Here is a 23,670-nt window from a genome sequence, read left to right as displayed (position 1 = left end):
AACAGAAAAACTTTCCCTATTCCAGTATGTTTCTCCATACATGACCTCATTCTCTGCTGAGGGTGCAGAGTAGTTCTATGCGGTAGCATTATGCAATCATACCTGAGAGAACGGAACAATCCATTTTTCACGGAAAAGAGGGTAGCAACTGGTCAGTGGAAGAAAGAGGAGATTGTTGGAATTTCAGGTGTATGCTTCAAAGGACTTGTGTTCAGTCATTGCCAATCTTTTAGTATAGTAAACATAACAGCACATATCTATACTAATTTACATTTTTACTTAATTTAACTGCAGTTATTGAATTGATTTGGTTTTGTAATTCTTCTTTCAAATTCAACAAATTTAAAATTAATCAAAATACAGGTATGCACTGCTCTAGACATATAGTCAACATCATTTAAATAAGCTGAATACTTTTTATATGGATGTTTAGACTAATTAATTAACTGAGACTGCAAATATGTTAATAGAGATTGTCTTGTGTTTATTGTAATAGACTCTGAGAAATATATATTTGCTATTAGTTTATAATAGTAACACTTGCAAGCTATAAGTTTAATAATATAATTTCAGCGCTTTTCATTAAGAGAGTCCTTGACGGAGAACAAAGTGTTTGCTATCTTAAACCATTGACAACCACACACACACACACACACACACACACACACACACACACACACACACACACACACACACACACACACACACACACACACACACACACACACACACACACACACACACACACACACACACACACACACACAAACACACAAACACACACACACACACACACACACACACACACACACAAAAAAACCTCTTGTGGAATATAACACATGATACCATTTTATATTAGATGGCCTTAACTACTATGTACTTAAAAAAAGAAGTGCAATGCACTACTGTATTCATATTGTATTGAAAAACACTTTTTCTGATATTGAGGTGGGGAAAAAGTTAGGGACAGGTGTGGTGGTGTGGGTAAGTTTAAGGGTAAAGTTAGGGACAGGTGTGGTGGTGTGGGTAAGTTTAAGGGTAAAGTTAGGGACAGGTGTGGTGGTGTGGGTAAGTTTAAGGGTAAAGTTAGGGACAGGTGTGGTGGTGTGGGTAAGTTTAAGGGTAAAGTTAGGGACAGGTGTGGTGGTGTGGCTAAGTTTAAGGGTAAAGTTAGTCTCAGGTGTGGTGGTGTGGGTAAGTTTAAGGGTAAAGTTAGGGACAGGTGTGGTGGTGTGTGTAAGTGTAAGGGTAAAGTTAGGGACAGGTGTGGTGGTGTGGGTAAGTTTAAGGGTAAAGTTAGGGACAGGTGTGGTGGTGTGGGTAAGTTTAAGGGTAAAGTTAGGGTCCGGTGTGGTGATGTGGGTAAGTTTAAGGGTAAAGTTAGGGACAGGTGTGGTGGTATGGGTAAGTTTAAGGGTAAAGTTAGGGACAGGTGTGGTGGTGTGGGTAAGTTTAAGGGTAAAGTTAGGGACAGGTGTGGTGGTGTGGGTAAGTTTAAGGGTAAAGTTAGTCTCAGGTGTGGTGGTGTGGGTAAGTTTAAGGGTAAAGTTAGGGACAGGTGTGGTGGTGTGGGTAAGTGTAAGGGTAAAGTTAGGGACAGGTGTGGTGGTGTGGGTAAGTTTAAGAGTGAAGTTAGGGACAGGTGTGGTGGTGTGGGTAAGTTTAAGGGTAAAGTTAGGGACAGGTGTGGTGGTGTGGGTAAGTTTAAGGGTAAAGTTAGGGACAGGTGTGGTGGTGTGGGTAAGTTTAAGGGTAAAGTTAGGGTCCGGTGTGGTGATGTGGGTAAGTTTAAGGGTAAAGTTAGGGACAGGTGTGGTGGTATGGGTAAGTTTAAGGGTAAAGTTAGGGACAGGTGTGGTGGTGTGGGTAAGTTTAAGGGTAAAGTTAGGGACAGGTGTGGTGGTATGGGTAAGTTTAAGGGTAAAGTTAGGGACAGGTGTGGTGGTGTGGGTAAGTTTAAGGGTAAAGTTAGGGACAGGTGTGGTGGTGTGGGTAAGTTTAAGGGTAAAGTTAGGGACAGGTGTGGTGGTGTGGGTAAGTTTAAGGGTAAAGTTAGGGGCAGGTGGGGTGGTGTGGGTAAGTTTAAGGGTAAAGTTAGGGGCAGGTGTGGTGGTGTGGGTAAGTTTAAGGGTAAATTTAGGGTCAGATGTGGTGGTGTGGGTAAGTTTAAGGGTAAAGTTAGAGACAGGTGTGGTGGTGTGGGTAAATTTAAGGGTACAGTTAGGGACAGGTGTGGTGGTGTGGGTAAGTTTAAGGGTAAAGTTAGGGTCATGTGTGGTGGTATGGGTAAGTTTAAGGGTAAGGGTCAGGTGTGGTGGTGTGGGTAAGTTTAAAGGTAAAGTTAGGGACATGTGTGGTGGTGTGGGTAAGTTTAAAGGTAAAGTTAGGGACAGGTGTGGTGGTGTGGGTAAGTTTAAGGGTAAAGTTAGGGACAGGTGTGGTGGTGTGGGTAAGTTTAAGGGTAAAGTTAGGGTCAGGTGTGGTGGTATGGGTAAGTTTTAGGGTAAGGGTCAGGTGTGGTGGTGTGGGTAAGTTTAAAGGTAAAGTTAGGGACAGGTGTGGTGGTGTGGGTAAGTTTAAGGGTAAAGTTAGGGACAGGTGTGGTGGTGTGGGTAAGTTTAAGGGTAAAGTTAGGGTCAGGTGTGGTGGTGTGGGTAAGTTTGAGGGTAAAGTTAGGGTTAGGTGTGGTGGTGTGGGTAAGTTTAAGGGTAAAGTTAGGGACAGGTGTGGTGGTGTGGGTAAGTTTAAGGGTAAAGTTAGGGACAGGTGTGGTGGTGTGGGAAAGTTTAAGGGTAAAGTTAGGGTTAGGTGTGGTGGTGTGGGTAAGTTTAAGGGTAAAGTTAGGGACAGGTGTGGTGGTGTGGGTAAGTTTAAGGGTAACGTTAGGGACAGGTGTGGTGGTGTGGGTAAGTTTAAGGGTAAAGTTAGGGACAGGTGTGGTGGTGTGGGTAAGTTTAAGGGTAAAGTTAGGGACAGGTGTGGTGGTGTGGGTAAGTTTAAGGGTAAAGTTAGGGACAGGTGTGGTGGTGTGGGTAAGTTTAAGGGTAAAGTTAGAGACAGGTGTGGTGGTGTGGGAAAGTTTAAGGGTAAAGTTAGGGACAGGTGTGGTGGTGTGGGTAAGTTTAAGGGTAAATGTAGAGACAGGTGTGGTGGTGTGGGTAAGTTTAAGGGTAAAGGTAGAGACAGGTGTGGTGGTGTGGGTAAGTTTAAGGGTAAAGGTAGAGACAGGTGTGATGGTGTGGGTAGGTTTAAAGGGGTACTTCAGCGCTGGGAAGATGAATCTGTATTTAAACTGGGTCATCAATGTAGTAGATATGTGAAATTATTTTTGAATTTGGTGCCTTCTAGACTGAGAAAAGACAGAAAATCTATTTTTGTCTCATGGGGATGAAAGACTACAATTCCCAGAATGCTTCGCTGCCCTGTGAGGCCATTCCCAAAGCCACCACTACTGGATTACTGTGACTGAGTTGGAGAAAACACTACAATTAAAAACTATATATGAGTGAGTCACCGCGCGAGTATCACAGCACTGAGCAATAACTGCAGGAGTGAGATAAATGAGCTGAGCTCTCGTGATTAGAGCTGAGGTAATCGCGACTTCACTCACGGCATACATTCACAATGCAAGTTCATTCTGGCGCGTTTCAGTTCATGCCTTTGCAAGCTTAACTTTCATAGAAATTCATTTGAGAAGTTAAAAGACTTACATTGCTCACCATAGCTCCGTTTAAATGAGTGCCTGTAGCTGCGAGCTGAGCTCTGAGTATAATCTCCCATCCCCCATGCGCAGGTTCAAAACATGCGGAAATGGCTCCCTCTGCTGGCTGTAGTCTTTAGCCTTTGGCCAAACATTCCTTCTATGATGCAAATATCGTCAATTTGCATCTTAGGAGGAATTTTTCCAGAAATAAAATGCATAAATCTCTTGTCTCAGGGGGATATGAGGGGGGAAAGCACACTCATTTGAATATACTCCAGAGTTTCTACTGATACAAAGCCTCGGTTTACATTGGAAAAAAAATAAAAAAAATAAAAAAAGTTTAACTTTTATTTATTTGTTAATTAATTATTTTAATATTTATATATTTATTTCTGGATTTATTTGTTACCACATGTATTTATTTTTATATTTAATTATTTATTTAATTCATATATTTGGAGGACGTCCTTGTGTACCTTCAGTGCATCATTGGTTCAGACTAATGCACTGAATCGATAGAACAATGGAGGAGAGTTATCAAAATAAATGGCGCCTGAATAGTTCACAGACACCAAACAACTTATCAATGTTTCCAGCAGTTTGACCCATGAGAGATACATTTCAATGGTACTTACTATCTTGAGCAAGTAAGATGGGTGTCATGTCTAACCATATTGCCATCTGACTGGGAAATATTTTGCAGAGTGCCTACAATTCAGTTTGTACTTTCAGATTCTTATTGGAATATAGCGCTTCTAAAACAATGATAAGCACATATCATCTAATCTAAACAATAGTCATTTGATGCATTGTTTTCGACTTAATCCGCTAAGTAGTGCAACTAACGTTATCTATTTGTGAAACGTCCGTCATAGTATACATGCAAGAACTTCAACCTGTCGAGTTTAAAATCTGTGAGAATCAATCAATAAATAAATGTAAATATAAATACACAAGGGAATAAATAAATGTAAAAATAAATAAATGCATAAATACATATACAATGTTTTGCCACCGTACCCTTCCACCACACAACTGTAACGAACTGCTCTGAGACAGAAGGTTGAAGATCCAAGCGCAGTATTTATTAAAGGGTAATCCAAAGTCGTAGTCCATAAAACAGGCAAAAGGTCATACACAGGTAGGCAGTTCGAAAAGGCAAACAAAACAGAAGGAACAGGCAAAAGGGTAATCCACAGAGAAGGCAAGAAATCAAAGACCAAGAGACATGAAACCAGGGAAACGCTCAGAAATGCAGTTGTGACACTAAACAAGACTTCGCAATGAATGACAGAGTGAACAAGGTATATATAGGCAGAGGTAATGAGGTGATGAGACACAGGTGTAAACAGTGAGTGCTAATGAGTCCAAGGATTATGGGTAATGTAGTTTGGATTGGAGTGACAGTCCGGGGTGGAGTGCCCTCTGGTGGTGATCACGGGCACTCACACTGGTGAATTGTGACATAGCCCCCCCTCAAAGGAGCGGCTTCCAGACGCTCCTAAAATGGTCCAGGAGGGAGGTGGAGCGGAGGCGGACATGGGGCGGGATGGAGGGCCAGGCCCATGTAGTGGAAGAGAGCCTGGAGATTCAGGCAGAGCAGGAGGCCAGAATGGAGTTGGCCCGGTAGATGACCAGGGTGGTGCAGACCGGGCAGATGACCAGGGTGGCGCAGACCGGGCAGATGACCAGGGTGGCGCAGACCGGGCATATGACCAGGGTGGCGCAGACCGGGCATATGACCAGGGTGGCGCAGACCGGGCAGATGACCAGGGTGGCGCAGTCCGGGCAGATGACCAGGCTGGCGCAGACCGGGCAGATGACCAGGGTTGCGCAGGCGACCGGAGCGGAGCCGGCGGTCTTGAAGACCCCCACGGAGGAGCAGACGGTCTTGAAGCCCCCCACGGCGGAGCAGACGACCACCACAACAGAGCAGACGGTCTTGAAGACTCCCACGGCGGAGCAGATGACCACCACAGCAGTGCAGGTGAGGTTGAAGACCCATACGGCGGCGCAGATGACCACCACAGCAGCGCAGGTGAGGTTGAAGACGCCCACGGCGGAGCAGGTGGTCCAGCCAGAGTCCTCTCTGGACTCGGGGCAGGAGTCGGAGTCCTCACTGGACTCGGGGCAGGAGGCGGAGTCCTCTTTGGACTCGGGGCAGGAGGCGGAGTCCTCTTTGGACTCGGGGCAGGAGGCGGAGTCCTCTTTGGACTCGGGGCAGGAGGCGGAGTCCTCTCTGGATTCGGGGCAGGAGTCGGAGTCCTCTCTGGACTCGGGGCAGGAGGCGAAGTCCTCTCTGGACTCGGGGCACGGGCCGGAGTCCTCTCTGGACTCGGGGCACGGGCCGGAGCCCTCTCTGGACTGGGGGCACGGGCCGGAGCCCTCTCTGGACTGGGGGCACGGGCCGGAGCCCTCTCTGGACTGGGGGCACGGGCCGGAGCCCTCTCTGGACTGGGGGCACGGGCCGGAGCCCTCTCTGGACTGGGGGCACGGGCCGGAGCCCTCTCTGGACTCGCCGCACGGGCCGGAGCCCTCTCTGGACTTTGGTCAGTGGCTGGAGGTTCTGGAAGGTCCGCTGAGACGACACCAGGCTCTGGAAGGTCAGCTGAGACGACACCAGGCTCTGGAAGGTCCGCTGAGGCGACACCAGGCTCTGGAAGGTCCGCTGAGACGACACCAGGCTCTGGAAGGTCCGCTGAGACGACACCAGGCTCTGGAAGGTCCGCTGAGACGACACCAGGCTCTGGAAGGTCCGCTGAGACGACACCAGGCTCTGGAAGGTCCGCTGAGACGACACCAGGCTCTGGAAGGTCCGCTGAGACGACACCAGGCTCTGGAAGGTCCGCTGAGACGACACCAGGCTCTGGAAGGTCCGCTGAGACGACACCAGGCTCTGGAAGGTCCGCTGAGACGACACCAGGCTCTGGAAGGTCCGCTGAGACGACACGAGGCTCTGGAAGGTCTGCTGAGACGACACGAGGCTCTGGAAGGTCTGAGAGCGCAGAGGCCTGTGGGTTGGATGGCGCTGATCTAGGGATGCCACTTGCACGCACTGACATCAGCGGTGAGTCCTCCAGGCTGGATGCCAGTCTCACTTGCATTGGGACCACCTTACTGGTTTCATTTGTGCCGTTTATGACAACCCGGGACTCTGCATTGATGTCAATGATGGCTGAAGGTTCTGGAGTGGTGTCCATCTTGTCCAAAGACAGAGCTTCAGCTGCCATTTTGTCAGAGGACACTGGCTCGGCAGCCATCTTGTCAGAGGACACTGGCTCAGCAGCCATCTTGTCCAAAGACACAGGTTCGGTGGCCATTTTGTCAGAGGACACTGGCTCGGCGGCCATCTTGCCCGAGGACACAGGCTCGGCAGATGCAGTGGTACCGTCACGATCATCCTCCATGACACCCACTGTAAAAGCAGAGCCGCTTACCTGAAGGGCATAATCAAGGAACTCACTCAGGGACCCTCGAGGACCATCACGGACGAGTTTGCCTTGTAATTGTTTGTTGAGTCCATGGCAAAAAAAGTCAATCAACATAAAGTCCGGGAGGTTGGTGAAGTTTGCAATGTTCAGAAAGTCTATGATGTGGTCCTCGAGTGAGTGAGTTCCCTGGCATAGACGTACGAGACATACTGCTGGATCCATGTTGGCGAAGTCTTCTGTAACGAACTGCTCTGAGACAGAAGGTTGAAGATCCAAGCGCAGTATTTATTAAAGGGTAATCCAAAGTCGTAGTCCATAAAACAGGCAAAAGGTCATACACAGGTAGGCAGTTCGAAAAGGCAAACAAAACAGAAGGAACAGGCAAAAGGGTAATCCACAGAGAAGGCAAGAAATCAAAGACCAAGAGACATGAAACCAGGGAAACGCTCAGAAATGCAGTTGTGACACTAAACAAGACTTCGCAATGAATGACAGAGTGAACAAGGTATATATAGGCAGAGGTAATGAGGTGATGAGACACAGGTGTAAACAGTGAGTGCTAATGAGTCCAAGGATTATGGGTAATGTAGTTTGGATTGGAGTGACAGTCCGGGGTGGAGTGCCCTCTGGTGGTGATCACGGGCACTCACACTGGTGAATTGTGACAACAACCTTACGCCTTCTTCTTTTTCTTCCCAGCTGTTGACCCTGTTTTTCATTTTTTGTTCTTTCATTATCCAAATATGTTACACTGTTTTGTTCTCTGTCTAGATGCTTGCAAAATGACGCTTCATGAGATGCTCCTCTGAGCTATTTTTAGAGAACTGGTTGATCATTGGTTGATTTAGCCCTTTACATTTCCCTTCATTAGTGAAATTCAAAATTCAGCCCTGCAATACATCAATTCAGGACACGTTTACAAAATATGCCTAATTGCTTGACAGTTAATAACAACTAGTTCAACCAATTTGCATTTAATGACTTATTTCATGACAAATGTTTAGAGGGGTCAGAACCAGTATAATATATTTTGATCAACATGACACAAGCAATTGATAATGTAGGAAACTGCAGAGAAATGTATACAATTAATTACAAATTATGTGTTACAAACATGTGTTCAAAATAATAAGCAAAGCATAAGTGCTTTTATGAAGTGCACAAGTGACTAGATGATGTGGAGGTTGAACAAGTATTACAATGAGAATTTAATTTGTGATCTGAGAAATGCACCAAAGTGACTGAGGATAACTGTAAAATAAAGGCATGGCCAGTTGTTGGAGAATTAAAGGCGAGGGAGCATGATATTCAGAATTAGATATTAACTGATCAACTTTCATTTTAGACATTTGCCAGATACACAGATTGTTGCATTATCAATTAAAACAATTCCAAACAAAGTTTTTCGATTGTGACTGAATCTGACATTTTGAACAAACTGATTAAATAAATGATTCAATGACTCATAAAATACAGTCGCTACCAACTGATTACTGATATAACTTGCCAAAGGGTCTAAATTAAACAATATTAAACTAAACTACATTTGACATAACTACATTAAAGGCATACACAAAGACTTGAAAAGTTTCACACATCAGCATTAATAGAAGTTTAGTCCTGCTTTGCATTCAAAGAAATGCTTTCACTAGCCAGTAGAATATCTATTATCTGATTAAAGAGTGCTCAAGACAAGCTCAGGATAAGCTGTTAATGTCTATTAAGTATCTGAGTGTTCAAACTGCAGCCTTTTTACCCTGTCACCTCAGAATCATGCCACAATGCTGCCAAAAGGAATATTTTTAGAGGTTGTTTTTATTTATCCACTGTAATTCAGTGTGACCCAAATAGAGTCTTCTTGGATCAAGTGGCCTGCACTGTAATTGCAGATCTTCAACAATGGGATAAAGGTCAGGCCTCGAACAATAGGAAGAAAACCACTCTCAATTCCATCTATATATAGTTAGCCAATTTTCCACATTTTTCAGTTTCTGCTCTTTTCCCAAAGTGTGATTTTTGTTCATTATTTTTTATTGTACAAACAGAGATGACACTCCCAACACGCCATTTACCCAACAAAATAACAGACAGACAGATAGACAGACCGACCGACCGAGAGAGAGAGAGAGAGAGAGAGAGAGACAGACAGACAGACAGACAGACAGACAGACAGATAGATAGATAGATAGATAGATAGATAGATAGATAGATAGATAGATAGATAGATAGATAGATAGATAGATAGATAGATAGATAGATAGATAGATAGATAGATAGATGGTCATGCAGCCTGATCTCAAAACTTTCACAAGCTATAGTGAAAAACATGTGTAAAAGCCGATGAATCTGCAAAAAAAAAAAGTTCCATTTCTGTAGAGTGTTTCTACCACTGCAGAGTAAGACCAGTGATTTTGGCCCCTCTGCATGGACACACATAGACATAGCCAATGATGCCTATACATAAATAAATATTAAATACAAATGACCCCTTATAGTTTATAAACTGTGTAACCTGTCTGAAATGATCTCATGGACCGAAAACACACTTGTCTTCAACGCCTTACTTTACAGGGATGATCCTGCTGTCGGGACATGTTTTTTCAGCTGGGTGAGAGATGAGACAAGAAACGTCCACATTAAAATTCTGCTGGCAGCAAAATGTCGTGCTCTTGCCTTTGAGGTACTACAATAAGAACCACTGCAGAGTCTTGCGCAAAGCAGAGACTGTGAAAACGACTAGGAGATCTGTGAATTCTCAGCTCCTCAGCATTAGGAAGATCTTTTTTAAAGCAAACACAGCACTACCGTCCAGCACCTGTCAAGATGCTTTTTAAGTCTCATCTTCATCATTTCTCAGAGGCGACTTCTGCGCTATGATGATTACCTCAATCATATTCTCTTTCACACAAACTCACACATGCTCAATCAGGTCTTTGCCAAGAAAACTTTTGGGGTGTAGACATTTAACAAACCGTATTCCAAAAAAGTTGGGACACTGTATAAATTGTGAATAAAAAATGAATGCAATCATTTACAAATCTTGTAAGCATATACTGCCCTACAAAGGAAAAAGACCTTAACTCACTGGAGTGTGGAACTGAGAAAAATTACTTAATTTTAGTTTTGCCTAGCCAAATTAATTATAGGTAGGACACTGGAAATCTGGCATTTAGATGTTTTAGTAATGAAAAGTATCTACAAATGTATTTATTTTTTTACTCAACCTTGACTTTTGACCCCTATTTTGTAGTTCCTGCACTCTGCCTTTGTACAGGGAGTGCAGAATTATTAGGCAAGTTGTATTTTTGAGGATTAATTTTATTATTGAACAACAACCATGTTCTCAATGAACACAAAAAACTCATTAATATCAAAGCTGAATATTTTTGGAAGTTTTAGTTTTTAGTTTTAGCTATTTTAGGGGGACATCTGTGTGTGCAGGTGACTATTACTGTGCATAATTATTAGGCAAATTAACAAAAAACAAATTTATACCAATTTCAATTATTTATTTTTACCAGTGAAACCAATATAACATCTCAACATTCACAAATATACATTTCTGACATTCAAAAACCAAACAAAAACAAATCAGTGACCAATATAGCCACCTTTCTTTGCAAGGACACTCAAAAGCCTGCCATCCATGGATTCTGTCAGTGTTTTGATCTGTTCACCATCAACATTGCGTGCAGCAGCAACCACAGCCTCCCAGACACTGTTCAGAGAGGTGTACTGTTTTCCCTCCTTGTAAATCGCACATTTGATGATGGACCACAGGTTCTCAATGGGGTTCAGATCAGGTGAACAAGGAGGCCATATCATTAGATTTTCTTCTTTTATACCCTTTCTTGCCAGCCACGCTGTGGAGTACTTGGTCGTGTGTGATGGAGCATTGTCCTGCATGAAAATCATGTTTTTCTTGAAGGATGCAGACTTCTTCCTGTACCACTGCTTGAAGAAGGCGTCTTCCAGAAACTGGCAGTAGGACTGGGAGTTGAGCTTGACTCCATCCTCAACCCGAAAAGGTCTTGACGTTTCAGCTTGTGTGTCTTGTTCAGTGGTGGTCGACTTTCTGCCTTTCTTACCTTGGCCATGTCTCTGAGTATTGCACACCTTGTGCTTTTGGGCACTCCAGTGATGTTGCAGCCAAACTGGTGGCAAGTGGCATCTTGGCAGCTGCACGCTTGACTTTTCTCAGTTCACGGGCAGTTATTTTGCGCCTTGGTTTTTCCACATGCTTCTTGCGACCCTGTTGACTATTTTGAATGAAACGCTTGATTGTTCGATGATCACGCTTCAGAAGCTTGGCTATTTTAAGACTGCTGCATCCCTCTGCAATATATCTCACTATTTTTGACTTTTCTGAGCCTGTCAAGTCCTTCTTTTGACCCATTTTGCCAAAGGAAAGGAAGTTGCCTAATAATTATGCACACCTGATATAGGGTGTTGATGTCATTAGACCACACCCCTTCTCATTACAGAGATGCACATCACCTAATATGCTTAATTGGTAGTAGGCTTTCCAGCCTATACAGCTTGGAGTAAGACAACATGCATAACAAGGATGATGTGGTCAAAATACTCATTTGCCTAATAATTCTGCACTCCCTGTATTGTCTGCAAAAATGTAGGAGTCATGCCAAGGCAAAAGGCATAAACTTCCATATTATCAATATTTGGTTGATCACCATTTACAAAATCATTATAGTAACACCTGTATAAAATCTAATGATCATGGCATTTATTTAGGATGATTTACAAATAATTCTTGTAAATCACTTCTTATTACTATCATGGGCTTTGGTTGCATTCTGATGCCATTATTAAGACATCAGACATGACACAATACCTCTTGTAAAGAGTATCTTCATTGGTGTATAGCAAAACTTACAGGTTGATAGTTGATGCTGAATTATATAAAAAAGACAAGCTTATTTCTAATGAGTAAACAATTGCATATATAATGAAAAGATATAACAAATAGATTAAAGAACAAATCATGTACAAATTTAAAATGCATGGAATTGGAATAATATAAATATGAAATAGTGCCGATGGTTAATCAAGGGTTAAGTTTGGCTATCATGCTCTATAACAGTCCTGACTGGATCAGATTGGCCAATCAAAGGCTAAACAGAGTAATTATTTATTGCAAAATGTTTTTGATGTTTTATCTAGTATAAAATGATACAATATAGGCTAAATGGCTTAATTTCTTTTACATTGATTTGAATTAAAATCACCTAGCCTAAAAAGACAACTTTTAGATTAATGTGAACGACAAAAATGATTGTGGATTAAACATCTCTGAGGACGTATATTGCCATGGATTTTATCGGGTTTACAAGAAAATGTAGGATATGGATAAAATTGCGAACTATTAGCCTACTAATAATTGCATGTGATCACATGCTGTCAAGACATTCGAGTAGCCTACACACTCGTGCAACTGGGCAGCCCCATACTGTCTGAAAGGCGCATTATGAAAACATGTATGGCAGTAGACAGGCTACACCGTAACTTACTCACGGTAGACTTTAATAGACAGTAAAACAAAGGTGGGACACCATAATCTAATATAGATAACATCAAATGTTGAATGTGAGTCATTTTGAAATGTCATGCCATATATTGTCTAATTTTGGATTTCATGAAAGCTGGAGGACCAATTTGCAACTTATATTAGGTCAATTGGCAACATGATTGGGTATTAAAAAAAGCCTCTCAGAGTGGCAGTGTCTTTCAGAAGTCAAGATGGGCAGAGGATCACCATTTCCCCCAATGCTGTGGGGAAAAATAGTGGAGGAATATTAGAAAGGAGTACTCAGATAAAAAAAAAAGTTATCATCATCTACCGTGCATAATTTCACCCAAAGATTCAGAGAACCTTGAACAATCTCTGTGAGTAAGGGTCAAGACCGGAAAACCATACTGGATGCCCGTGATCTTCGGGCCCTTAGATGGCACTGCATCACATTACCCAGATGGCATTGTGACATTGAGTCAATGTTGAAATTCCATCTGAATCATCATTTTGGTTGAGGTTGAAATTTCAATGCTTAGTAATATTGGATCAATGTTGATAATTCCATGCATTTCAGTGTTGAAAAGACAAACTGGTCTCGTGTCTCATGGAGGAGTGACGGGAGCATAAAGGAGGAGCAACGAAAAGGAGAGGACCAGGCCTGGAATTTGAGTTGTGTGTTGATTACGTTGTATTATGATTATGAGGGGCTTCTGCTTTTACTTGTATTTTGTGTTTGTTTATTTATTAAAGTCGTTCACCGGTTCCTACCTCCTTCTTGCCTTGCCTTGTCAATCAATCAATCAATCAATCAATCAATCAATCAATCAATCAATCAATCAATCAACTTTATTTATATAGCACTTTTACAATCACAATTGTGTCAAAGGAGCTTCACAGTTTCAAACTGGACAGTATTTGCAACAAAATTAGATTTGGCTGTACAGTCGTTTTGGAGAAAATGTGATGTTAACAACTTATTTTAATTTATCATAGAGCGAAAGTGTTGGCAGATCTGTATTATAGTTTATAGAATTAATTAAAACCTAATTAATTCATTTTATTTGTGTATTTAGTTGAACAACTTTGATCATAATTTTAGTGTCCCCAACTGAGCAAGCCAAGCCAAAGGCGACAGTGGCAAGGAACCAAAACTCCATCGGGGCATGATGGAGAAAAATAAACCTTGGGAGAAACCAGACTCAGTCGGGGTGCCATTTCTCCTCTGGCCTATTAACACACCGTGTATGATTATTATTCTGGCAACCTTACAGGTCAGAAATCATATTAGATCGGAATATTCAAAATTTCAGGGTATCACGCAAGAGACAGGTTTATTTAGGATGGTGCGTCGATTACACAAGAGTATGAATACATGAAAGATCAGAGTTATTGCGCCGGAGACAGGTTTTTTGAGCAACAAACTTCATTACAGACACCAAGAGAAGACCAAACATCGATGTAACATCTTCACTAAGCTAAGGCCCCGTCCACACGGAGGAACATTTAGTTGTATACGTATACATTTTGTACCATATCAGCATTTTCGTCCGTACAGATTCAGCGTTTTGGAAGCATGAATCCGATATTTTCTGAAACTGGGTCCCAGAGTGGATAAATCTGAAAATGACATCCTTGCGTTTTAGAGCCAATCCGTATGTTTTGTGAAACGGTGATGTCATCACACTACGTCCGGCACAGTGAAAGACTAAAGGGATACCACTATGGGCACTGGGAATGCGTACATCAATATTGCGTCATTTAATTACCATATTTGCCTTTTTGTAAGGGTAAGTGTAGGGTTGGGGTAGGAGTAGGTGTTAAAACACACGTGTTATGCAATACCCTTCTTGCCATAACTCTTCTTCTACATTTTTTGTGTATTCATGTGGCAGAACTAGAGCGCCACACACTGGCCTGGCATACTTCTGTATACGTTTTGAGTCGGTTTCAGTGATCTCATTTGTACGCAGACATTTCTTGAAACAAGGGGAAAAAAAGACCGGAGTGGGAAAGCTCTGGCTTCATGTCGACGAGACCTAAGATATGTTTATTTTAAATACTCTTGCTAAAAGCTATCAGTTGTAGCTGTGTTGCTTAGGCTTTAGTTGCTTATACTGCTTAGACTGTACTGTGTTAAGTCCGGTTGAATTTGTTTGTTGTGGCGTCTTATACGACACGGATTCCAGCAGCTTGTGGTAACCCAGATAGCAAAATACACTCGGGCCAGTTCCGGTTTGATTCTCGCCTGCCGAATAGTTACCTGTCGGCCCGCTTCCGTCTGCCGCACTCGGGCCGTATGCCTGTTTACTCACTGCCCGATTCCGGGCCGAATCAATCGGGCCAGATGCGGCTGCCGTTATCCTGCCGACGCTGCCGCAATCAAGCCGGAATCGGGCCGTCACTAATGCTTAATGCCCGCCAAAGCTGGCCCGATTCATTCTTGCCGTGTTATTATGAAATGTCTACCTTTATTGATGTTTCTTGAATAACCTTTATACTACTTTTGTGTTGAGATGACAGCAAATGGATAGTGATACAAAACGTTTAGCCTAAAATACAACTTTTAAAGAAAATTCTAACATACTTTAAAACATTATTAATCCGAATATTGTTGCAAATGATATAAAAACAAAGACCAGAAATATGAAAAAACTATATTTATTTAGAAAATTGCACGTTTATCAAGAAACAATTTAAAGCACAACCAAAGAAAATAATCAAAGTGCACAGGTATAAAGGGACTAACACAGCACAAGTTCAAAGAAACTTGAATAAAAATGTTTTGTTAAAAATGCACAAGCAAAGAAACATCTTAAAATGGCTACTTGAATATAAATATATATATATAACGAATATAAAATTATACAAGTATGAAGAAACATCTTAAAACACCTATTGAAAATAAATACATAAATATTTAAACTAGAATATATTGGGGGAAAAAATTAAACTGCACAAGTATCAAGAACTATCTTAAAACAACTATTTGTCAAGAAAGTTTAATCTAAAAAAAGTTTAATAAAAAAAAAGCATATAAAAAATAGTGCAAAAAGGAAAAAATATGAAACATCCTAAACATTTAACACGTTCGACTTCGCTCTTTCCTTCCTTCCTCCATCTCTGTCAGGAGCAAGTTGTAGCCATCTTGTTATATACCTTTCCACCTCTTTATCAGTGGAGCTCTTGGTATGGGCATTTGTCCTCACTGCATCTGTAAATAGCAAAACATATTCAAAAACAGTTAGTCATACAGTTATACTATGTTGCGCAACAAAGAACAGATGTTGGTAAAAAATATATATATAATACACCATCAACATTCATATGAAAGTAATCTTACATGACAGATGTATACAGCCTCTATGTACTGGAATGTATATAAAATCAACTTACTGACTACAATAGTCCTGAGGGCCAATGCACGAAATGCCACTTTTTGGTTTGCACCACTCCAGTTAATTATTTTTGCCAAGGAGTTTGTCAAAAGCTTTCCCAGGATACGCCACACAGCTTCTTTAGTCGAAAACCCACCAATAGTTCCTAAATAGGTTACCTTTGAAGAGGAGATAAAAAAAACATTAAACAGTATTACAGGCAAAACAACTATACAACAGTAACTGAGTATCAATGTGATTATAATATATACAAGACAAGACAAATTGTGTGAACAATGCAAGGACTTTAACTTACCAACTTCTTCATTTGTTCTGGCTGATCCTTTATTTGATTTTCAAGCCTTTCCAGATCAGATAAATCTGACAAAGGGAGGTTGAATGTGGTGATGTCTGGAAGTTCATCACTCTGCGACTGAGCACTGTTCTGTTTCTGCTGATTCTTCAGAATGATGGCAAGTTGTTGTTTGATGACCTCTTGTGCTTTTAAAACTTCAGTGAGCAGGGCTGCAAAAAACAAATAAAAATAAGCATACTTGAAGCTTGTTTTTGTATATTTTTGTATAGTGTTTTGGTAGGTAGTCAGTTGACTCTTAAATCCCTAGTTAAATTAGGCCTTTAAAAAGATGAAGTTCATACTTACAAACACATGATGAGCTGCAACATGTTCTGTCTCCATCTCCAACTGCACTGGTACATGGGCGTAAATTATTCCTAGAGGTGGTAGGACTTGCAATACCATCTGTGTGTCTGGATGGAGTTCTCAGAGGTTCTACCATAGTCCTTGGTGGTGAAGGTATTTGGGGTGCTGCAAAAACTTCTGAGTGATCCTCAATCCTGACTGTTTTTTCCAGTCTCTTGCTTGCAAAGTAATTCTCTTCATCATCCTCACTAGAGTGGTTTCTTTTATTTCCCCTAATCGTATACATGAAGAAAAAACAACTTTAAATAGCAAAACTTGCAGATTATAATGCATCAGCACAATATATGTACAATTTACATATAAGACAGTTACCCCAAAATAAAAAAATATGTAATTATCTATTCCCTCATTCTGTTGTCGCTAACAGACTTTTCACTTTGTGGTTAACTACACTGTTTATATGAAAAACACCTGCAGTAAAATTAAATGCTTAATGCAAACAAACCTGTTCTTTCTTTTTGTGTATGCTGGACGATCATCATCATCATCCTCTGTCTGCAAATCAGACATCAGAGTTGCTTGTGGAAGTTTGAGCCGAGCTTCCTGATACGTGTCTATAAAACATACTTGGTTGTTAACGTCCCCAAAAATGTATCAATCATGAAATAATCACAGTTTTTTGAAAATATTAGTACCTGTGCTGTGAATAATCCGCACCCTGAAGGCAGACCAAGTATGATTAGGGGATTCATGGAGTGTTACAGCCTTCTGGATCTTAGCCACAGATTTGTAAGTCGGCCAAGCACAGGTACCATTCTGCACCCATGAAGATGGCACAACTTCCACTTCAGATGATTCGATGAACTCCACAATATGGAACATTTTCCCAAGAAATCTTTAAACAAAAAAAACAAAACAAAAAAGAGCAATTTGTTCCATTGTACACATTTTACCTATACATTAAAAAAAATCTAGAAAAAATTTGTTATAAAATTTAACTAATGCTTTTACATAAAAATAAACAAATACTTTCACATAACCTTATAAGGGCAACATTATAAGGTAATCACCTGGCTTGGAAACAGTGCAAGATTATTTATTTTATGCATGTAAAGAGCATGTAAACAAACATTTGTAAGAGTATTTTGTATGATTATGTACACAACAGTGTGTGTAGCACTATGTGCCTAGTTCACAGAGAGAGTGTGTGTTACCGCAGGTGGTTTGTACAGGCCCACTCACCTGTATGTAACACTCCCAGAATTGCACATTAATCCGTCTATTTTCAAAAATACTGTTATGTTACACTACACGAGCCTGAATGTGGGATTTAGTTGAATTGTGTTTAAATATATCTATGCTACATTTCAAACCTAAGACCACACACTTGAACTGCTGTTGATGTCAATTTAAATGCAGTAAAGGTAGACAGGCAAACTTGTTTTGAAAAGGAAGTATGACATATTTTTTAAGTGTCCCGTCAATTTTGGCACATTTAAATTCTTTAGAAAGATCAGATACGAGATAAGCTCCAAGCCTGCAAGAATCAATTGGGTAGTCATAAAATCTACGGACAGACTCAAACTCAGCATATACGATGTAAGCATCATTGTTCTGAATATAGATGTTCTGTACCAACCCAATATTGGAACCAATTCGGACACAGTTATCGCCTTTAGAAATTTTTAGACAAAAATCAGGGAAAAATATTTCTTTATACTGTCTCACTTCTCCATTAACAAACTGCAAAATAGGACCATCACAATGCTCTTTTCGCACATAACTTCTGGAAGGGTCGATCTTAGAACCACCACTAGATATTTCAGATATCCTGCGTACAATCTGGGCAACAGGATGACATGGCCGTCGGACCAATCTTTTTAACTGCCCTAAATAATTCTCAAATGGAAATGCGGAAATGTTGTCAAGTGGACCATGGCATTTCACATCATCAGCTAAGTGAACAAGGCCATGCACATTATATACCACATATTCCTTGCCATAGAGCTTCGTGAAGTGCTCTACAAAAGCCACTAGTAATACCTTTGCATATTCACACATTACAGAACACAGGGTTGGATCAATAAGAATTGAAATCGCAACTGAGAGAAGCATAAAGTTATTGTAAACAGGAGTGCATACAACATCATGAAGAACTACTGATCCTGTGTAGAGCAAAAACTGTCTTAGTTCAGTAGCCTTCCATCTGTTTTTTTCTTCAATCGACCTTGGTTTACGAGCAAATTCTGATGGGACATAATTCTTAATGGAGAGTAAGTTCTGAGATAATTTGACTACTTTCTGTGATGGCAAACGAGTCTTGAGAGGACCACTTGTCCATAGATCTAATAACCTTCGCATCACACCAAGACAGACTAAATGCATATAATCATGAGGGAAACATGATACCATGTCTATATCTAGTTCAGTAAATGGAGATCTAGTTATGTGGTGGTCTTCATCACACATGCTTCGGAATGTTTCATTTGTTCTTAGGGCAGCATTAGTTTCAGGAAAAGTCATGCGCTTTTGTATGTAGACACCAGACTGTACACATTTACCACATGACGAATAACCTGTATGAGACTTAACTCCCTTAACATATGCACGAGCGGGGGCATCACAAACTACAGAACAAATGTTTAGGAGTAGTTCCTTTCCTCTGAAAATAAAGCCTGACTGCAGGACCTTAACTTCATCAATTAAGCTTTTTAAATACTCTGCCAATATTTTTGGTTTTGAAATGCCACCAAATATTGCTATTAGAAAAGGCTTTTTGGCTATGCCTTGTAATATGCCTAAAATAGGCCACAGTTGCATATTTGAACTCTTGTGCAACGGAATGCCATCAAAATTCAACTGCAATCTCAGCGTATGTCTGTTTGGTAACTGGGGCAATATTCTTTCAAGAATACCAGACAATGTATTAAGAATGCCAAAATAGTAGAAAGAACCTCCTGCTACTGGTTCTATTCTATATATTGTGTTAGTCTTAAGCAATGTTCGAGCATCTTTTGGAAGGCTGGGATGCATACTACGCAAGACTAACAGAAGAGCTGTTAATGCAACCATTGTGATTCTGAAGTCTATGGCCCAGTCAGTTAGAGTGTTTCTAAAAGCTTCTTCAGGACTTTCCTCCATATAGTCATCACTATTCTCTGAATCACTTGCAAAGTCTTCCGACATCACTGCATCATAATCATCTAAATTAACAGAGTCTTCCGACACCACCACATCATTATTATCAAAGTCCTTATCTTTAGTGGCTATGTTTTTACTTGTACAAATATGTTGATTATAAGCAGTGTCATCACTAGCCTTAGAGTTAGGAGTTTGCAAAGACCTTAAAATCTGAGCAACATTTGCCCTTGCCTTTTTTTGAATGTTCGAATTCACAGTATAAAACTCATAGTTTTCAGACATGACTTACACAGAATGGCCACTTCTGTGCAGAGCTTGGCAACTTCAATGATCTTGTCGTGGTCTGTCAAAACAAAAGCACAAAAACAATGTTTAGCTTTGTTAAAATCAATGTAATGCACAAATACATTTCAAGAAACCCCAGATATAAACATAATCTCTTGAGCACAGGGCACCACTTAAAGAGCCAGAAGAAAGATCAGTACCCAGCAGTTCATGGCTTGCAATAGCCCATTAACACCATTAACACAAACAAAACATTACTATTCACATTTGTATTCTAAAACATTGACATTATAATTTTGTCTTTGTGTTGATCCATGCTGATGTGCTGTTAATTGCCCAGAACTTGTACTTTTGTTTTCTTTACATTTAAATGTACATCTTTTTATACACAAATCAGGATCTGTTCTACCATTTTTTTTTTCAGAACTGTTAACAGGGGCCATTAAATAAACCAATCATTAACCGTTAACTGACGCCACATAAAACTATAATTAAATAAATATGGATAAGTGTTTGGAGCCCATTAAAAACAGTCTGTACGGCATACAATGAAAATTACAATTTACCATTGTGAATAATGTTTTAAAATAGTAAGTCACACATAGTCAACATTCAACTGTACATTTATAATAAACGGTACTTCTAAAGCATTTATTAATCTTAGTTAATATAATAATATCAACATCTACTAATGCATTATTAAAATCAAAAGCTGCATTAGTTAATGCACTGTGAAATAACAAGAACAAATGATGATCAGCTCTATTTCTATTAACCAAAGTAAGCAAAGATTACCAAATACAGTAACAAATGTATTGCTCATGGTTAGTTAATACTACGGTTAACTAATGAACCTTATTTGGAAAGTGTAACCAAATAATGTCCTAAAATACTGTTAAGTTACTAAACACTGTTACAAATTAGATTTAGATTTATGCATTTGGCAGACGCTTTAATCCAAAGCGACTTACATTGCATTCAAGGTACACATTTTTACACATTAAAATTAAAAATATATATATTTACATAAGAACTACTTTTACCTTGTTTACTAGTGTTAAAAGAGCCAATTAGTATAGACCTTTTTAATTGCTTAGTAGTATTTTTAAGGCAAGTTATTTTAAGAAAACTGACTGAAATAATTGTTATTAAACAGGTACAATTTATCGTTGTGAATAAGGTTTTAAAATAGCAAGGCCCACAGGATTAACACTCTACTATTTTACCTTTAAGTTAGCTCAGCAAAAAAAAAAAAAAACTTTTACCACCTTTACTAGTGTTGTTAACAGAGCTAGTACTGTTACTAATTCGTTCAGCATGGTTTCTAAAAATATATTGACCTAAACATTTTTACGTTACTAAAAACAGTTACAACTTAATTGTGAATAATGTTTTTTTAAAAGCAAGACACTCTACAGTAGTTCAATCGAATATACAACCCATATTTAGTGTTAACTGAGTCAAATTGCATGTAAACTTTGTTAACTTCAAATCGTTGAATTGTTTTCTTAAAATAACTTGAAGTTAGCAATTACAATTTAACATTGTGAATAATATAAAATAGCAAGTTAGTATCAACAGTAAATCAAGTAGTAAAAAGAGCAAATTAAGTAGTAAAAAGCCTTACCTTTGCGATTGAAATCAGCGTCAAATGTTGTCACAGCCTCTGTTGTGAATTCAACTGTTGTGAAACCTAATCTCTTTGCATCTTCTTATCGTCCATTCAGTGACCGTCATCCAATCAGTATCGACTACGGAAATACGTCATCATTACGCAAGATTTGAAATTTGCCGTGTATTGCTCTAGATGCTATGGGCCTTTATTATACATTGAATAAATATTTATATTAAATAAAGTGGTAATAACACAATATATAATGTAAGAATAGAATATGGCACTTACTGAGATAGTTTTAAAGCCGTCATTGGAATAAAAAAATCGATGTGTACTGGTTTATCTGCATATGGATATTGCAATTTTTTTGTTTTTTTTGGTATTAATGAAAACTGGTATCACTTAGGCGATATAGTTTTAAAACATTTAAAAACAACAGTTTTTTTTTGTATTAATGAGCACTGCTATCACTGCACATTTCCATGCAAGAAAGTTGCTAGCTAGCAGCTGCATGTGGTTAGCTTCAGTCCCACACGTGCTGTTCACATAAAGTTTGTCCCTTTCAGAGTGTCTGCTACATAAAATACTCGAAAATAAAAGCGCATCGATGATTTCTTATTTTTTCTTACCATATTCGTAAGCCTATGTCTTGCTAAATAATCCATTGTTTTGTTGTCGTCCAAACCACGATGATCACCGCAGTTACAATGAAACCCCTCCCACTGCTGTGAGTGACGAATCACTGGCTGCATGCATGTTTAAAAAACACATACCTTAAAGAATGCCCTGTATTTATTACAACAAAATAGATTTGCTATATTGTTATAAATATTAAACTTCTGTGCAAAATGAACTGATTGTTTCAATTTAAGTTTTACAGGAGATAGTATGTTTTGGACAAATTCACAATATTTAACAAGTAGCTAAAACAAGATAGCCTACTGTCAGGAAATTAAGCACTTTTTAAAACTATTTCATTAATTATTGCTAGATGCAAATAGAACATGCCGAGTCATTGCCAGAAGTGGCCCAGGTCTCTACTGTCAGAATCGGACCAGTTACGGTGAACAGGAATCGGGCCAGTGCTTTTCAGCCGTAACAAAACTGCACGTGCCAGAGCGAGCTGCGGGCCAGAATCGGCCCGGTTAACACACGCCGACGCCGAGTCCGAGCCGCCGGCGCCGCGGGGCAGCCGAGCTCGGGCCGATTACTACATGCTATCTGGGAAGGGACAGAAAATAATGATTCATGGTGCAAACAGAATCGTTTCTGCGTGGTGCAGCTATTCTAGACAATAGTAAACAGTCATTGTTCAGTTGAGTAAGCATTAATTCTGCAGTCTGTATGTTTGTTCTTATAGCTATAGGCTGATAATGTAAACACGATTGTTCGTAAAGCTATAATTGCATTGAAAGCACGTGTGTCTTAAAGCTATACTTGATTTTGTAAATGTGAGTTCTTAAAGCTATTGTTGCTATTGGAAACAATCCCTTTCTTAAAGCTACACAGTTCCTATTGAAGCAGGTGTGTTCTTAACGCTAACTGCTATTGGAAACATGCTTGTCTTTTAAAGTATATAACTTAACATGTAACGTGCTGTGTTAAATACATACAGCAGTTATGTTTCACCACAGAGGTCTCTTATTCAACACTAACAACATGGTGTCTTGATGATCCCATGAGGGAGTGTGGAGTCTTGGGGGTCGTCGTCTTCTCATCCGCAGCCCATGGAATCACCCCGCCAGGAGAAGAATCATGATCATGAATGAAGAAGCACTGTATTCCATTGCTAGCTGCACATTGCATCTAACTTGGAGATGTTGCTGCAAGGTTTATGTTTCATAGACATGCTTGTTATATCAGATTTTGTTGCCGCTAGGGGTGTAAGCTTCCCCCAAAAGATACCATAAAATGAATATAAATGTGGCTA

The 23,670-nt window shown here is 40.1% G+C and overlaps 1 protein-coding gene across 2 annotated transcripts; it reads right to left on the bottom strand.

Moving 5' to 3' along the window:
- Positions 1 to 15,113: 15,113 nt before the first annotated feature.
- On the bottom strand, positions 15,114 to 22,973 carry LOC137092394 (uncharacterized). 2 transcript variants are annotated; one of them, XM_067456645.1, is made up of 9 exons: positions 22,029 to 22,973; positions 21,753 to 21,876; positions 20,130 to 20,183; positions 17,395 to 17,594; positions 17,205 to 17,313; positions 16,700 to 16,971; positions 16,355 to 16,563; positions 16,058 to 16,217; positions 15,114 to 15,875 (listed from the first exon to the last, which is right to left on the bottom strand). In XM_067456645.1, exons 4-9 carry the CDS (start codon positions 17,579 to 17,581, stop codon positions 15,736 to 15,738), a joined length of 1,077 nt encoding a protein of 358 aa, XP_067312746.1. In that variant the 5' UTR covers positions 17,582 to 17,594; positions 20,130 to 20,183; positions 21,753 to 21,876; positions 22,029 to 22,973; the 3' UTR covers positions 15,114 to 15,735. The 2 variants fall into 2 exon arrangements, with proteins under 2 accessions (XP_067312746.1, XP_067312747.1); XM_067456646.1 differs by having other exon boundaries at positions 22,370 to 22,973.
- Positions 22,974 to 23,670: the final 697 nt, after the last annotated feature.

The sequence above is a fragment of the Pseudorasbora parva genome, chromosome 11 (assembly GCF_024679245.1).
Source record: "Pseudorasbora parva isolate DD20220531a chromosome 11, ASM2467924v1, whole genome shotgun sequence".
Taxonomy (NCBI): Eukaryota; Metazoa; Chordata; class Actinopteri; order Cypriniformes; family Gobionidae; genus Pseudorasbora; species Pseudorasbora parva.
This window is presented reverse-complemented; position numbering and strand designations above follow the sequence as displayed.

Coding starts and splice junctions, on each gene's coding strand:
- LOC137092394 (XM_067456645.1), bottom strand. CDS start 17,581: ATGTTCCATATTGTGGAGTTCATCGAATCATCTGAAGTGGAAGTTGTG. Junction 16,564..16,699: donor TTGCAGCTCATCATGTGTTT/GTAAGTATGAAC, acceptor TGTTTTTTGCAG/CCCTGCTCACTGAAGTTTTA. Junction 15,876..16,057: donor CCTCAGGACTATTGTAGTCA/GTAAGTTGATTT, acceptor TGCTATTTACAG/ATGCAGTGAGGACAAATGCC.